Source organism: Apteryx mantelli, chromosome 17 (genome assembly GCF_036417845.1).
Source record: "Apteryx mantelli isolate bAptMan1 chromosome 17, bAptMan1.hap1, whole genome shotgun sequence".
NCBI lineage: Eukaryota > Metazoa > Chordata > Aves > Apterygiformes > Apterygidae > Apteryx > Apteryx mantelli.
Window position 1 is genome coordinate 12,759,088 of NC_089994.1, and position 18,602 is coordinate 12,777,689.

Here is an 18,602-nt window from a genome sequence, read left to right on the forward strand (position 1 = left end):
TGAACCAGCACCATTTAAAATGGATTTACTTTAAACTTATGAAGTGAGATCTAATTAGACATGTTCCCTATGATCCTGAGCATTAGGGGATCAGTTCATTTCTAACTATATGTCCAAATATTGCTTGTGACACCTTGCTCTAGAGAGATATTATTTATCCCAGGCAACGAGGCAGTTCTAGAAATTTTCCTGCCTCACTGAAAATACTGAACAAATCAGAGTTTCCTTAGACTCATAGAACCTGACTTACTACAAAACTAACCATTCTGCCTTCCTTGATGGAAATCCTAATCATACTAACAAACGTCTGAGGTCAAAGTACTTGCCTTGTTTCTTAATCCTATTTTCCTCAACATCCATTAGCACCATCAAAAAGAAATGACCAGGGACTGACTGGTCTCTCAGTCTGAAATGGTAAAGCTGTTCAATCAGACACTGCTATATGTGTGAAGACCCTCAAAACAGATACTAAATAAACTTCCAATCTGCCTAAAATGGGTATGCTGTTCTCAAGAAACAGGTATTTTATTGTAATAACCACGGTATGCACTGCCGATCTGGTATTTGTCTGCTTCCCCACCCTCCTGGACAAAATTAAGGAGAAAAGCATCCAAACTTCAACACCATAAGACTGTGATTCAGCTGTGACCATTGTGTTTAATTTTCATGAAATTTGAAATGAGCTCAGCATACCAATTTTAGAGAACATATCTCCATTTCAGATAAATGCCTTGAATGAGATGCATCAAAACTAATGTAACTTTTTTCATAGAAGATCTTATGATGATGAAATCTATTTAGTATAATTATAAAGCATTTCTAATATATGTCCTTATACTCAGAAATCAAACTAAGTCTATACCTGTAGAAGAATACAGTATAAAATCCATTCACTCACAATTTCTCTTTCAATAATGAAGGCTGGAAAACACCCTTACATCATAGAACTGTAAAGATCCCTTACCAGCTTAAGTAAATTTTAGGAATAACTATGCTCCCACTATCTTTGTATCAGGACTCGTTAAGGTGTCTCAAGTTGTATATTCCTGAACAAAGTGGTATCCAAAGATGATCATTCAGTGATTTGATTCAGATCTTGGTCTACATATATGCCTTCTGATATGCAATGGTACTTATTGAGATTTTTCTTTAAAACAAAGTTTACAAATTCAACTTGACCATTTTAAAACATCAGCCCTCACTTAAAAAAAAACAAAAAAAAAAAACAAAAAAAAGAAAAAAATCATAAAAATGCAGTGTCCCAAGAGCATCATTAACCTATCATCTAAACATACTTATTGTGCAGAACAGCCTTCTTTTGCCTACTGTAATATCCATTAGTCTAAACATCACTCAAGATTTTCTTCCTTCCTGCAGTCTTAACCCCTTTAAACAAGATTCACAACAACCACTTTTAGAAGATTTACGTAACAGTAAGTAAAGATCACATAAATTCAGCTCTAGTTGCAAGAAGATTGGAGGATTCTTTAATTTTATCTTATTTTCAGTGATTGCTTTTTTATATACTCACTTTCAAGCTATTTTTCAGAACATTTTCATTAAAAAATTTCAAGTCTCACTGTACTACACAGAATGCTTAATAAATAAACCTGTAATAATACTGAGTTCACAAGCCTTCTGAAAAGCATTAACTGGTATCTGTCAGTAATTCATAAAAGCTAGTTAATAGCTTCCTCAAAAGTATGAAGGATACTTATATAGAAGAATGCTGTTTTTCTTTAAAGTATGCCTGCTGAACGACCACAGAAATACACTTGCTTCTCTAGCTAGCTAGAGAGAACAAGCACATAAAAAAAGCTACTGACTACTGGTTACCGAATCCAAAGGGTCAACACCTCAAATGGACGCTCGCAGACCATGCTAAATGATGGACAGAAAATTCCGGCCCTGTGCAAAGAACCGTTCACCACTCACATGCGCAGCAAACACGCATTCTTACATCACTGTGTGCACGAAGGAAGATGAAAAGTGTTTCTCCACTCAAGCTGCTCCCACAGGCAGGCTAGAGAGTTGCTACTTTAAAAGGACAAAGTATTAAAGAAAATGAATTTGTAACAGAAGTTAATCCAACAATTAAAGACTCCACAAGAACTCTGTAGCTAATGAAAGGCGTTTCCTTCTTTATTATTGTGTAATACCTTATCACAGAAACAGGATATTTACAAATATACACATATAGACTGCTGATCATAAAATGTTACTGAAGAATTAGTCAAAAAAATCAATTTACAAAAACCAAAAACTTTCCAAAGAGATTCTGGCTGAAAAAATTCAATGAAATTCCAAGGAGACAGTTCTGTACAGAAAGATAGGTTTTAGCTCCTTAAGTTCTGATAATATTAGACAAGGGAGTTGTGAACCAAGTGAGCTAAGCTCAGCTGTACATTTGAGATGAGGCAGTTTTTTATATAATTTTTCCCCCCACATAATTTCGATGGTCAGTTCTCAGGAGGCACTAGTTTGTATGTTTTTGGAAGCTGCAAGCATTGCTCTCACTTTGGCCATAAGATCCTGTAGAAAATAAGAGGAAAAAGATTAGACTTCTTGGGCTTTAAACAGCTGAAGCATGTGATAACTAAAACCTGCATGAAATGGCTACCTTATGCTCCAGTCACATAGGATACTCAGTGTCATGAGTCTCAAATTTTAACAGCCCCTAATCTAAAAGGCTGAAGGAATTTGGAGGAAGTTCCTATAACTGAATCTAAAATCTGCCTTCACTACACTGCTACAAAGTGTTTTACTGAAGTATTTAGAACAATTTCTACGTGTTTTTCTACATGACAAAAAGCATAAGTCAGCTTAACTGGAACTGAAAAACTATGGCTGTCTTCATGACACCCCAAACTGTTAAGCACTGAGAGGGCAAGAGGGGGGGAGGGAAAAAAAAAATGGTAAGAAGAAAACAGTAACAATTCTATACAGGACAGCTTTTACAAACCCTGTGGTCAAACTTTAAATTTCAAAGGCGATTTTAAAGCTGAAACAAAAATTAACAGTGCAGTGGAATTTCCACATATGCCAGAGAGACTGAAACACAAGACTGCTGTGAAACAAAATAGCAACTCTCAAACATGTCTGAGCATCCAGGGGGAACAGCATTACAAAAGCAAATGAAATTTCATCTAAATAGCATCCGATAATTGGGCTGCAAAAAAGTGGTCACAAAATAAAACATGTATATCAGTAATGAATTACAAATTACTTAAAAACATTTCTTCACAAATGCAATGTAGATGAATTAAAATACCTGGTTCTTATTAAGCATTTTTCATCTGAAGCTCTCAAAACACTTCATAGGGGAATTCAGCATCATTATTCCCATGTTATAGATGAGAGGATTTGAATGAGAAAACATACTAAAGTTGGCCAAAGTCAACTAGCACACTGGCAGCAAAACAATCTTGCTGATAATTAGGTAAATTGGATTTCTTTGCTGCCTCAGAGATAACAAGATGCTAAACTAATCTGTACTGGGACATATCTTGCAGGTTCACAGAAGTCCAAAAGCTCTTAGTTACTATTTGTGAAAAGTAAAACAAGAACCGTGTTTTAATGAGTTCTGGAAGCTGTTTGTCAGGGGCATTTTAAACTGTATTGCAGTTTGGTGGCCAGGACTAGTAATCTTTCCTTCTCTTACATCTGCATTTTGAGCAAGCAGACCAATATTAGCTTGCAGATGCTATGCCATAAAGAACATTCAATACAAGAAATACATGTACCAGTAACCTTTGTCTGAAAGGTATATATTTTTAAATGATGGGACGTTTACTCTACCTCAAAGACCCGGACATAGTTCATATCTCATTTCTTGTACTGGCGGTTTCCGTGTGTTTATTTGGTAGCTGAAGAAGTGCTATGGCTTTTGAGCTCTGTTTTCTTTCTCCAGTACCTATAGTTTTTATTGTCCATTTTACTACATATTCCTGTTCTTGGTTTCTCTTCCAAAATGAATCAAAGATAGTGTGTAAGGTACTAGTCTAATAGTATTAACTCCCAACTACCACTATTTCCCTAGGGGAATTACATCTTGGAACAATATTAATTTATTGAAAGAACAATCAGTTTCTATCCAATGAAAAAATAATATGAAGAGCAATTTTGATTTTGTTTTGTAAATTTTCCAAAGCATAATTCAGAAAGAGTGTTCCTCCTCTAAACTTGACATATAAAATTAAAAGAAAGTTAGACACATGTATAAACTGCGAGGACGAGTGAAATTAAAAACTGTAAACAGTGATACTATGTAATCGTTTTTTAAAAATAAATGAAATAATTTTGACAAAGGTTGAGTATCTTAACATTAAAACTGTTAGGGAACCTGAATACATGTAGTTCATTGCACACCATACTAAGGCATATACTCGATACTGTTATTCACAGATAGTCATGCAGTAGTGATTCACAGCAAACATAACATATCAACAAAATCATAACAACAAAAGTTCACATATGTAAACAGCAACAAGGGTAAAATCACTGACTTGAAGATACTGCTCAAGGCAAAGCATACTTGCTTTAGTTTACAAGACAACGTATTTTTCCTCTGTTGCCAGCCCTGCAAACTTAACCTCCGCCAAGGTGATTCTCCTTCGTTCTTTCTTCCATGAATGAAGTTAGAAATACTACCTGGTAAGATGGGCTCTCAATAATACCTGCTGTTGGTAACTGATGATGTTGGTTCCAGCATAAGGTGGACTTTCATATCTTAACAGTACATTAAAAATGAGCTTGACCTTTAGAGGTTTGATAACACTTGAAAAGACAGCAGCTAGAGAAGCAACAAATTTGTTTTTTTTGATAAGCAAACAGATTACGAATGACAATGAGCATGTCTCTACATCGTATGCAAAGCTCAGAATTGTACAAGATATTAAATGGAGAATATGACATGATGGAAATACTTAATCAGGCAAGATGTTCCAAATTTGCTTGTTTGTACCTGAGTGATTTTACTCTGCACTGAAGACACAATCGCTGAAGAGATCTGGCCATCTTTTTCCTGAGAAACTCCCCTAAAAAAGATAAAATCAGAATTAGAAATGTATAGTATACGCTTTCAAGATTCATTTCACTGACCATCATAATTTTGGGCTTTATTGTACAAGTCTCATACATTAGTCAACAGTTTCCTCATTCAACTGGAAGCCACGATAAGTCACAGTCAGAAGAGTCACTCATGCAACTGATATTAGAGAGAAATCTGAATAGCAGGCTAGGGATTTTCAACAGGAGTTTTGTATTTAGCGGAAACTTAATTATGAATCCCTCAAACACATTACAATTTAAAGCAATCCCCTAAAATTCCACTTCAAAGAGTTATCACATTTAGTGACAGTTACCAATTTCTAACCTAGAATTAGGTAGTAGAATTTTCAGTGCAAGCTTTACTTTAAGAGTATGTCAAGATGTTTACTTGAATGAGGTCCACAATCTCCCATTTTCCATACTAAATAATCACGTTTCACCTCAAAGGTAACAGAAACTTCTCTGACAAAATTTTTACTATTTTAAACAGGAAAAAAAAAAAGTAAGTATAGCATAGGTGATGTTAGAAGTCTTCCAGTATTTGAAATCTGATCCTAAAATTTCATTGTGTTGCATAAAAACTCCAGCAGATAACAGTTGCAACATCTTCATTAGACTCTGATGCACACAGTACTGTCTGTCCTCCCAGTGTCTTCTACTTTCAAAAACCCCCCAAAAAACAAAAAACAAACACACACATATATATAGATATCTGTATCTACCTACCTATATATTTATAAATAGATAATCTCCTCACTATACAAATTAGGTCAAAAGATACACTCATGGTCAAGAGATGTCAGCACTGTCATATTACAGTAAGAAAATGTATTACCTGGAGCGTTCCTGGCTGGATTCCCTACTCTCCACAGGAGAGACACTAGTTGAATGTACAGAATTTTTGTGTGTGGATGGTTTGCCTGGTGATGCAGATGGTGAAGGAGACCTAGCTTTGGATTTGGTACGTGATCTAGACCGCCTCTTCTTCTTTTTTTCATGGGGACTTCTGCAAGAAGGAAATAATTTATTGAAGATTTAAAGCAGTATTAAACTAGCTGGGTGGAAGCTACTTCTGATACTTCTATATGTAGCCCTCTTCCACATGATACTTCTCATGCACTGAGCAAGCATTAAAATCTTACCACAAACTGTATTTCTATGGTCACACAAAATACTCCCTCAGCAGCCCTTCTTAAATCACATTAGGTTCAGCAACTACTAGTACCTGAGCCTCTCACCTGGAATATTGCTTTATAGATACTCAGAAATTACTGTCCAGTATTTGATAGTTCAAAGGAAGACAGAGAAAAGTCACTGGAGACTTGCAGAATAACTTTGCAAGAGGAAAGTTCCTTCCTGAACAATACCAGAGAGTTGGTGTATTATGAGAAACTTAAGAGTTTATATACCTTTTATAATATTCATAGCCCACAAATGAACAAACTATGGAACATATATGCAATATCAAGCTCTAAGAGAATTCAACTAGTAATATACTAATGATAGAACTATTAACATCTTTTTATCTAGCTATGAATTTATGCCCTTATGTTTTATATACCAGTATTGACATTACTGTAATTAAAATTACTTAATTAACTTTGAGGCCAAATACCTCATTGTGGGCACATCTCTCTAGCAAGCTGTCTAGTGCATAACAAACACTGAGTTGACTGCTGCCACACAAAATTCAAACCTGCTCTCAGCTATCAGGCAAAACATACACTACTCGCTCACAGAAAATCTAAGTAAACTAGTTTATAACAGAGCTAGAACCCAAAGCTTGCTTCCATTACAGCATTGCGGAAAATGTACTCCACAACTGAAGACTGTGAAAAACGGTCCATCACAGCATCTAGATAGTTACTTGAAAAATTAATAAGTCAGTCCTAAGAGTACTAAAACAGTAGGCTTTCTGCAATCACAGCTGCAATACATCCTCATCTATGTTTAACTCCAGTACTATTTTTCAGTCTACATTTTTGGCATTTACTGCCATATTTTACTGTGCATTGTTCTGTTTTCTGTTTGAGACTTAACAAAAGTTCCCAATTTCTATCTATATAAACAACGTTGTCTGAGGAAGAATCTGGTTTGTTTCACAATAAATCATAAAAAGTCATTTATAGCTTAAATTGCTGAATGGTCAAGCAGCAGACACACCAACACTCTGCACTGGAAAAATAACACAGAGCTATGAAAAATTCTTGCCTTTTTAAGAGGAAAAACATTTTAAGATTCTGAATATTGAATCGTTTCTGCTTAACCAAATTTGCAAGGTGAACTCTACAGAAGCTTCTATTATCTCAAGTTGTTGAACACAAAAAACCCTCAAAGTTTAAGTATACTGATGAAGCTCTCAATTATATACACCACATATCAATCAATTAGAGGCTGACAGAGACTTCAAGTTATCTTAAGAAAAAAAAAAAGCAAACAACAAAGGAGTATTTTAAAAATCATATAGGTGAAAATGAGCTCTTTGCTTCTTACTCCACACGAGATATGGAGAAGAATGTTAAAGAATCTTCAAAGATGAGAAGAAAATTTCTGTATGCTTAGTTTAATAAACTCAATGTGTTCAGTTATGTGTACATTGTATGTGCACATGTATGTGTATGAACAATTTTCACTTCCTTTCACATTGCAATTAGAGGTGCAAAAGATAAGACTTTTGGGCACACACTTTGCAGATGCTTTACTTCTGCAATCAGTGAGCTGAAATAACGCTTGTTACGCCATTTTGATGATAATAGGCTCAGAAAGATGATATGCAAAGTGTGTGCTCAGAAAAGGCACCTCTTGTTTCATACTGCCCATTCCAGTCATACAGTAAAAAATTGCTGAATGTAAATCATACTGATTGCTAAACTGGAGTTTCCCCTTATTTGTGAAGATACGATGTATTCTCAAACAACTTCAAAATACCAGTATGAACAACAAAGTACCAATATATTGCCTCTGTGCAGCAGCCGTACAGCCAGCACAATCAAAGCCAGACAAAACGACCCAACAAGGAGGAATCTCTCAAGTCCAAACAAAATCTGAACTCTCACAGCTAGGAAACAGCAGTATATGTAAGGTACACTGATCTGGTTGTACATTTAGTGTTCAAGCATACTCAAAATGGGGGGAGAAGAATTAGCGCTTCTATGGTTTTTTCCACAGATGTTTCAAAATACCATTTATGATTTATAAAACTTCAGATCAAAAACCTAAGATTTACCTAGGCAGTATACAAAATATCAGACCTGTTTCAAGCCCCTCGCCAGGCTGGCACAAAACATTCTCCAGGACTGGGTACACTTACCTGGAACGTGTGCGTTTCCTACTATTTCCAGGACTATTACTAATGCGATAAGCCGTTGGAACACTCCTTTCCTCTCTCCGCCTTTCTGGTGTGTGAGCCCTCCTCCGAGGTGACCTTGATCGTGACCTAAGCAGGAAAAAACATCAAAAAGTTTGTTTTTTGTTACTTATGCTATTTATCTCATTACTTTTATTTCAGTGGAATTCTGCTGTCACCAAACCCAAATATAACGCCAGCCAAATGCCTATTTTATATCAGCATGGGGGTTTAGTCTCCAAGACTTGTCAGTTACATAAGAATTTCTAACCCATCTGGTACATTTAGGACAGAGTTATCCATTGCTTTTCACTCCCAACAGGGGAGGAAGCAGTTCTCTATGGCAGCGTGTGCTAATGTCAACTTCTACATCAGCAGGCAACAAGGTTTTTACTTTAGTGCAGACAGTCACCTTTTGTGGCAACAGCGTTTGCTGTTACTGTGCTGGCATGCACAAGTCCAATTTGGTTTGGAGCCTAGAATTATCAGGCCTGACCTTGTCCCAAATTAGCAGTACGTTTTCAGAATTGCTGCATCACAGAGATAAAGAGAAATTTTTGTTTTCAGTGCATCTCTAACGCTGACAAGTCCAGGAAATTTTGTCCCTGATGTTGCAGAATAATCCTAACACGGCCAAGATTTTCACCTGTGCAAGTGACTACCAACCCATGACCAGCATTGTTTGGCACTAGCACTTGAACTTGAAATACTTTTCCTATGGACAGAGAGAGACAGAAAGAGAGAAAGAGAGAGAGAGAAAGCATGCCCAGTTAAGATCAGACATCAATTTAAACAGCTTACGCTTTTTCCTCCGTGATTTGGAATTAAGTGGATGTACAAGTAAAACCTGATATTTTTTTAGTAACAAAATCAATGTAATGGGAAAAATCCTGAAGGACGGAGGGGAGGGGGGGAAGACGGAGAAGGGAGCAAGACAGGGACCCTGCTTGAAAAAACGAAAGAGAAAACAACCCCCCAGTCCCCCCCAAATTCTTGGTAGTGATAGTTAGTTTTGGTCCCACTGAGCTACATAGTTCTAATCATTTTACTCAGAAATTTATTTATTTCAAAGCCTTTCCGATTTATGTATTACAGACTTCACTCCATGTCTATTAAGCATTCATCTTCTCGAAAATACCTAATTTGTGTTGACTAAAAGAGAAGCATTTGTGAACCACTGCAGACTCACACCACATATATAAATATGTATTTACACACGTGTACACACACACACACGCCATTTCTCTTACACCTACAGTAAAACAGGCCTACTGAAAATAATAATGATTAAAAAAACCCCACAATGGCAGTTAAGTATTGTAAGTTAACTCCTTTTTCACTTAGAAATCTGATCTTTACCAGGCCTTTCAGAAAGATTAAAAAAGGAAAAAAAAAAACCAACCAAAAAAAAAACCAAAAACAGATCATAAAGTTGGGGGTCAGTCAGACACCTTGACGTTTTACCAGGATTTCCCTCAAAAGAGCTCCAGCAGTCAAATCTTTTCGTTGTCGAAGCTGACTGATAATTTTCCCGCTCTGTTGCTGCTGCCATTGATGAGCTGCTCAGACTCGGTTCCATGCTCAGTGTCCCTGTGGATGCTGTGAGTCTGTGATACGGAGGCACACACTTCACATTCAGAATAAAATGTGCTAGTTTTGGTATTAACTAGAATCCTGAAAAGGCTCAGTCCCTTAACCAAAAGCGGAACCTTAGTGAAAGAAGCTTATATGGACCAGCCTATAAAAAGTCCAAACAATCAGAAAGAAAAACGCATTAGCTTCATTTTTATGAACTGGATATGACTTCCTTGGTTCTACAACATTCTCCCAATTACTAATGTTAAGAAATTTGGCCATTAACTTCAAACAATTAAAAATAGCTTAACAGTTTTACTGTGACACATCAATTATTACTTAGACTAACTGGTATTTCATAAGACACACTATTCATTTAAATAAAGTTAATATCACTTGTGTTTAGTAGCATCCCAAAAGCTTGAAGTGTTACGCAGCTTGGCATGTCTCATTACAATGTAGGAATAGAAACTACATGGATAGACACTGCCTCAGCAGTAAGAAAACAGATTTGAAAGGAGAAAAAAAAAGATACCTGTTTTTACAAAGAACAACTACTTTCAAGTTTCTCTTAAATTTGTGAAACTGAGGCAGAAAGACACACATACGCTTAAGTATTCTATCCAAACTCACTCAAAAGTAACCCACTAATAAAGCATCCCACTACTGATTACTGTTTGTGACTCATTAACTAGATAAACAATGTACATGGCTTAGCACTGTTCCATTACTAGGCAGTATAAAGAAAAAGGATCAAACTGAACTTTAGACTTTCCAACTCTATTCTATTTTAAAATTGAACATCCAAAGTTCATCTGACCAAATCACTAAATCATACAATACATAATGAGCTCCTTTGCATCCCTTCCTCTCTTCTCACACACAAACACACTTACACACATACAATACACCATAAACTCAGATCAAATGCTTTCTATTTGATAGAAAATGAAGACTGACATTAATATGGTCATTATTGACACTTACTGTCCACCAATTGCAAAACCTCAAACTCTTCAGCTAGAGTACCAGTGACTGACAGTCTACAGTACTGTAAAAACCACCCTTATCAGATACAATTCACAACAAATCTGTTATAGTGCTTTAAAGTTAATCAGAAAAAAGGCACCAAAGAAGCACTCACTACAAGTGATTGAAAAGGTACCAAAGGCTGTTTGTTTTCCAAGACAGATTTAATAAATTTGCCTCATCCTTGGCATTAATTACTAATTCATAATAGCTAGTTATCTCTTTGGGACTAACACCTCCACAGAAAGCCATGCCGTAACACCTTATGGTGCTGCTGGACACGGTTTACTGCTTTCCATGATTTTTGTTTAAGTTTAGATCTGTCATACCGGTCCAGAATTAAAACCACAGTATATCAAGAATGGGACTAATTTTTGTACAAAAAGTAACATGCATTTACATAAAGGAACTGCTCTTAGCACACTATATGCCACAATAAAACTAATACACCTGGGTTCCTTACACAGCTACAATTATTTTAACTTGTTTCTATAAAATAGGTTTGGATGCACTAGAAAAATGAATATCCAAAACATTCTTTGAATCAATTTGTTGTTATCAGAACAGAATTTTTAACTTCAATACTGCTGAAGATACATTAGAAAATATGTAAAAAAAAAAAAAAAAAAAAAAAGCACAAATACAAAAAGACTATTTTAAATTAAGCAGAGCCGCTAGACCTTTAACAATTTAAAAGCAAATGATAAGCCAGTGATATAAGTGATATACACAGAGGTATATTGCAACGTTCATCTGTAGGATTTCTAAACACAAAACCTATTTTGAAAATAAACAAATAAATACAAAAACCAAAGAGTAAAAGCTTGTAAAGAACACCAAATTCCACTTGTACAAAGACAGCACAGAAACTTACAGTAAAGTTCTACGTTGAACTTCACTTCTCACATCTCGTCCCTATAAACTTGTCACAATAAGCTATATAGTAACTATGTTTTTTAATCTAATATTACTTTTTCAAACAACTTTTACAATTAACTACTAACTACCAAGAGTGTTTTTACATAGAAGCTCAACACATGTCTATATGGAGACCCCACAACATCTAAGGCTTTAAGAATATTTCTTAAATACAGGGCATGTGATGATTGGTCATTATCACACTTTAGAGTTTATTATTCATCGACATCCAACTGCAGATATTCTAATGAGAAATTATGAAACAAGTATAGCTTCTCTTTTGGTTGTCACAGTTAAGAATAATAGTTGAAACAGTTCCAAATCCAAAATACATATTTTCATTGTGCAGATACATCAAACCTAACAGAAAAGTTACGAAAATTTGTTTATTAAGAAAAAGATCTTGTCTGTTATTCTAAGTGACTTCATTAACAGGTTCTGTAGCAGCAATTACTACAGAAAGGGAAAATTCTAGCTTTTATTTTTCAGTCCACTCCAGAGGCTAAGTAAAACATCAATAATTGTTCTATATTGAGATTTGGAGGTTAGAATACGCATTTTGTACAAAATAGAATAAGGTGACAAGAGCTACACCATACAACATTAGATTGAGACATTCAAATAAAGCAAAGTTACTCAAAATAGGGACATTACAGTTTAATTTAGCACCAATATCCACACAATAAAGATTACCCTATAAGCCCCAATTCAGTAACATCAGGCGAACATCACATATTAACTTCTGCAAATAGTTCAGAACTTTATCCCGGGGGGAATGACTCTTTACACTATTCATTCAGCAGTAAGCTATAACATCTAGTGGTTTAGGAATCTTGGAAAGAATACTGTTCTGGGTCAAGCTTTGGGAAAACGAAAGAGCAAAAAGATTTGAAAGGTGCCATATCTGAAGGAGACAAAATGATAATTAAAGGAAATAAATTGCTCTGAATTAACACCAAATATATAAATAAAAAGGGGGAAAAAAACAACCATCTTCATAGCTAGGCACTAACATTTGCCTTTTTGTTTTGAAACCGTAAGACAAGGCATGTGTTTTAACTTAAACATTAGAGAGAGAATAGATCTATCTGGCTGGGTTATGAATCAGCCTCCCATTCTTGCTTCTTTAAAAAGTTTTCTGGTTTCAGGAGCAAAAGCCTTAATTTTGGAAGCACAATGAACATGTCAAAGCCTAACAGACACTTCCAGTAAAGCCTGGCTAACTATCATCACAATTTCTTATATAATGTGAACCATATGGATAATTTTTCAAGGGTGCTAATTAGAAAAACAGGGCTAGAAAAGATTACTCAGTATTTCCCAGCTATAATTCTTGATACAGAAATTTCCCATGATGGAGTTTTCACAAGCTGTATTAACTACCTTTACCACTGAGACAATATGAAAAGCTTTCTAGTCTCCCTTTTATCAATTTAAATTCATTATTCATTGCCCAGACCTCAGGGACTGAAAGAAGAATGGCCTATTCCCCTCTTTCGTGGCATATATGAAGACTCATTTCATCTTCCTTCAGTCTTCCCAAACAGTCACAATTCCAATTCTTTCATCTTTTTCGCAGCTTCAGTAATTCTTACAGATCTCCTCTAAACTTCCTCTAACTGGTACACATCCTTCTTAAGTGTCATTCACAAGGCTGGACACAATACTCTAGCTAAAGCCTAACTACTGCCATACAGAGCAACAACAAATTTACTTCCCATCTTACAGATATTGTTCCTGTTTATACATCTCAGTACAACCGCCTTCTTTGCAACTGTGGAACTTGTCTTCCGACTGGTGATACTTGATCCATCCTGCATAAGACCTGCTTGTCTTTACTGACTAGATCTTTTTTCAGGTTACAAAAATCATTTCAAATTCTAACTGTCTCCCCATCAACTTGCTCTTTACTGGTAAATAACAATAACAACAAAAAAAAGAGTTAAGAGTAACACAGCTCTACTAAGGTAAACCAATACTGTCACTATATTAAGTAAAAGAGTCAGGAAAAAGGCATTCATTAATTTGAATTACAAGAGGACACTGGGCAGAAGTTTAGGTTTAGCCATGTTCTTTTGAAATGCTGTAATTCAGATTTCTAACAGGTCTCTTACCTGCTGTAGTGGCTACTACAAGTGTTTTAAATGGTCTGCAAAAAGTTCAAAGGGAATTGGCAACCACTGAGCAATGATGATACTGCCATAAAGTCCCAGAGCAAATGGATTTCTGAATTGGAGAGACCCTCAAGAAACCTTGGCTTAAACTGGTAGAAAAGCCTTTTCCATTCAGCTCTAAGTTTGGTCAAGTTTTAAGATGTGGTGCAAAATGTCTTGAAATTTTGTCATACAAATGTAAAATTCAGCTAGCCAGCATCAAGCCTTTTGGACTTCTCAATTAAGGTGTAGGATTCAACAGCTGATCAAGAAAACAACCAACCAGATTTAATCAGGTGTCGTGTTGATTCCTTATGTTAGGGCTATTACATGCCTGTTACCTGATTTGTACCTGTAGACAAATTCAACATGGCACCAGCAGAACCAAATGTAGACTAGCTGAAAGAATTCAAACCTCTATAAAGGACCAGGTATCTTCTGATCACCCTGAAGTCATTGAAAACACATCTTAGTACACACCAAACTGATCTTGCAAGTTCTCAGTGCCAGATACAAGCTCATGCAAGATGCAGCACTGTCTTTATCACATTGAGCTGCATACCCAAGTACTGGTAAGGATCTTCTCAGGTGATTCTTTATCCTTTTGAAGGTACCAGGGAAGACAATTTCATTCTCTCATCATTACTATGATGTTCCTCCTTGATTTTACCATAAATCAATAAAATAGTGGACAAATATGTACAACATAGCTTAGATGAAATGGCATGGCAGCTCTGAGTGAAGATATGGCTTGACAGGGAGTTGACGAGTGATTCACCCGAGGAGACTTTTCCAAGATCTCCTTAGCCCTGAAGAGACTTGTATTCATTTCTTAAGCACAGAAAGCTTCATTCAGCATCACTCCCTTTAACACACTGGTATGCACAGAAAAGGAATGGCACAGAGTATTTTGGAATGTGTCCTAAAACATATGGAGTATCAGTACTGTCAAGGTCAAAGGTAGTCAAACAAGCAGCATGTCAGACCAATCATTTAACCCTGTGCACCAAGTTCTTTTCATTTAATTTCTTGAATCTCTGAATAGCAGAAATGTCTTCAGCAAAGAATCTTAGTTAACCTAAAAACGCAGTATAAAAGAACAAGTTCTAAATCATTAACACTTACTAGTCTTAGTGTTAGATACTTTGCTAAACAAACAAACAGAAAATGCACAAGGAAAATATGCGAACAGAAGTCTTGGCACGTTGCTAAAAAGGGGTAGGAAAGAACTGAGACATAGCTGAACCTGCTTTTCTCAGGAACAAGCATATAAGGCCATAGGCTGGGCCACAAAGATAAAAGGAAAAGAATATACAATTTTGAGTGCATCAGATAAATGTACAGCAATAGTAGCATGTATATGCACAAATCATTTGAATCAAAAGTTACTTAAATACTGTTCAGGTATTCTGTAGCCTGATTCAGAAAACACTACTCCAAGAATATGTCCTCCCTACTGACCACAGCAACTGCTATGTGGTTGGGCTTTGAGATATTAAAAGTTTTACTGACAATAAACTTTAAAGGTACTGAGACCCAAATGTCTTAGATGTGATTAACAGTATTAACAACAGAATATATATTATATAATCTTATAATCAGAGAATTAATATAATGAACTTAACCTCCTTAATGATTAAATATAGAGTTAACTGCACTGGGCAACATTCTTATTTGGTCTCTCCTCCTCCTCGTTTTCACCCTTCTTGGTTCCCTGTCATCTCTCTCCTGCCATTCATTCATCTATCTTTTCACATGCTACTCAACTGCTGGCTTCCTTTCTGAACTTTGCCGTTCAGCCACCTGGTTCTTTATCTCTCATCTTAATATTGTCTGGTTACTTTATTCCAGCAACAGCCACAAACTTCTTAGCAAGTTCTCTTCTTCCTGTTATAATCACATTCCTACATATTACCATGAGGTATTTTACTGACCAGACTGAAAGAGCATTTACTGGTGCAAATTTTGCATTAGATAATTAGAAGCTAATGATTATGTTGTTAAAGTTATTTTAAAAGATGTTTTACATTTGATTATTATTTATTCAGCATCCTAAAGGTGACCATGCTCTTCGTAACGGTTATGAAGAAGCTTACAAAATGAAAGAAGTGCAGAAATGTGTTAAGTATTAGCCCATACAGAACTCTAAAGAATACATTTGATTTCCAAACCCACCTTGAATGCCTGACAGTTCTATAGGCAGTGGGAAGTGAGTGCTTTGCTTTTGAGTGTGATCTAGATCTGGACTTAGACGACGAATGATACTTGGAAGGTGATCGAGATCTTGTCCGAGATCTTTTCTTGTGTTTCTTTCTTTTCTTTTCTTTTTCTTCATCCCTAGGAGGATCTTTGCTTTTGCTCAAAGGCCTTTCTGCTTGTTTAACTTCTAAAGTTGGTAAAGTTCTTACTGCAGTAACAGGACATGGTATACTACTGACGCTCTGCAATCAAAGGTAAACAAAAAACAACACAGTATTCAGTTTTCAAAGATACATACAAATTTTTAATCTGAGAAAGTCTTATATATATGCATAGACAACACAAACATCTCTAGTTCTTTATACTAAACAGAGGGCTAAACTTCTACTCCTGTGCACGCCACATAAATGCACCCTTCTTCTGGCAAAGAAACTTAAGATATCTTGCTCAGTAGTCTTTCCAGCTGTACTATGCATTTTTTGTAGAAATGCTGCATGACAAGTGCAACAGCAAGGAAAATAATACTTAAAAACTCATCTTACATTTTTTGACTTACAAAAGCACATGAGAAAGACGTTCAGCTTAAGAAAACATTTGATAAATCAATAACAATCTACCTCCCATAAATGCTTTAAATCTTCACAGTGCTGCATTAGTATTATTGGGTATGTAAGGCTGACATCTTCAAAACACGTATCTAGCAGTATTTAATAGAGGCCTATACAGTCCCCCAGAGGTATGTATGCAAGTTAGGATACACATGGTAAGACTGTCAGCTTAACTAGGACACAGTTCTGAAGTTTTCATCTGTGGTTGGTTTTTTTTGGTAGAGAAATGCATTCTAGAAAATGGGCACTATCAGATAACGGTTCATCTATGTATCCTTTCTATTTAAAAAGGGATAAAGTTGAAAATACAATCAGGAACTACTGACATTCAAATTTAAGTTCTAAAGCCACTTTCATCCCTGAACTGTGCTACTTCAATTACAATGTCACAAAAAACAGTAAAATAAAATGAAATAACGTTGATACGAAATATTTCTATACCTTGTAAAATAAATATTTTGCATGTAAAGAGCTGGAAAGATCATAAAATGTTATTAATCTTAAAGATAAATCAGGTCATTGCTTAATTCATACTCAGTGAATAATTCTGACTACAGTTAATTAAGCAAAGCAATACTCCAATAAATTTTCATATTATCAGTTTGCACCTGAGAAAATTCTGCTGAATGCCTTGTTTAGAACAACTCAAGTCAGGCACTATAGATATGCTCCTTATTTCAAATTCTGTCACTCCCCAAGCTGCCATTTCAAGGCAACTGGAGAAATCAGTTTCCTTCTGTCATAATTTCCGCTCTGTCTGGTCTGACACTTTCACCATTTGATACAAGGATGCTTACCATGATCAGAATAGAAACTAATCCATTAAAATGTGAAATAACCAAATTAGAAATTGGTGATATTTTCTCTCTCTTTATCCTTCTCCTGCTGTGAATATGTCAAGGCAATAGAGTTGACCACATTTGAATAATTGGAAATTGGGAGTTCCTTCCAGTATTAGAGAGCCATGATTCTTTTCTGAGCTTTAACTGATAACGGCTATTACAATATTTACAGAAATGGCAATGAAGCTGTATTAAACTTGTTTGCTTCAAGGATTTTAAACATTTCATAGCATGATCACTTGAGTTAAATGTAAATGCCCCTCCTATTTCAGAAATGCTGGTTTACTAGAGGCCCATTTCCAATTCCACTAACTTCACAATCCGCATAGAATTCTAGACACCTCATCTCCAAACTCCAAGGTTTCCTCAGAGACTACTGCAGCCTACTTTTGTTCCTCGACAATGTTATTCATCTCTTTATACAGTGTCTTAGTCTTCCCTTTGAAGATTACTGAATATGTAACAGATCAGTTTGCCTTGAAGTAGATACCTCTCCTAGCTTGAAACAAAACAGCTGTAGGCAAAGTAGAGTTAAGAGGGAAAACAAGAGAGAGAACTAAGAAACAACAGCCCTCAGTGCCCAAGTTCATTTAGCTGCATAAAATACAAGCTATCACACCAGTACCAAAAAGGAAATTAATACTGAACAACACGTTACTTTCAGCACAAATGTCGCGATGCTTTCAGCAATCGGAATGGAGAGCCCCAAACGTTCAGCGCCCCGACGCATACAGAAAGCATCGGGGTGCTGAAAGGGTGGGCTCTCCGTGACTTTCCAGAGGCTTTCATGAAGAGGGACAGAGCTGGTCAGATATCTCCCTTAGGTGTGGTCACAAGCTCTCTGCCTGTTCAGACAGAACCGCTTCAGGTTACTACTGAGTCA

The 18,602-nt window shown here is 36.0% G+C and overlaps 1 protein-coding gene across 2 annotated transcripts in view; it reads right to left on the reverse strand.

Moving 5' to 3' along the window:
• Nucleotides 1–2,115: 2,115 nt before the first annotated feature.
• Nucleotides 2,116–18,602, reverse strand: part of SFSWAP (splicing factor SWAP) — a 54,475-nt gene continuing 37,988 nt past the window's right edge. Inside the window, exons 14-19 of one of the 2 annotated variants that reach the window (XM_067307273.1) lie at nt 16,246–16,511; nt 9,847–10,002; nt 8,360–8,485; nt 5,885–6,055; nt 4,964–5,036; nt 2,116–2,532 (exon numbers count right to left, since the gene is read on the reverse strand). In XM_067307273.1, coding sequence (XP_067163374.1) covers nt 2,467–2,532; nt 4,964–5,036; nt 5,885–6,055; nt 8,360–8,485; nt 9,847–10,002; nt 16,246–16,511 — 858 coding nt within the window. In that variant the 3' untranslated portion in view covers nt 2,116–2,466. The remainder of the gene's footprint in view (nt 2,533–4,963; nt 5,037–5,884; nt 6,056–8,359; nt 8,486–9,846; nt 10,003–16,245; nt 16,512–18,602) is intronic. The other variant, XM_067307274.1, reaches the window with a different exon arrangement.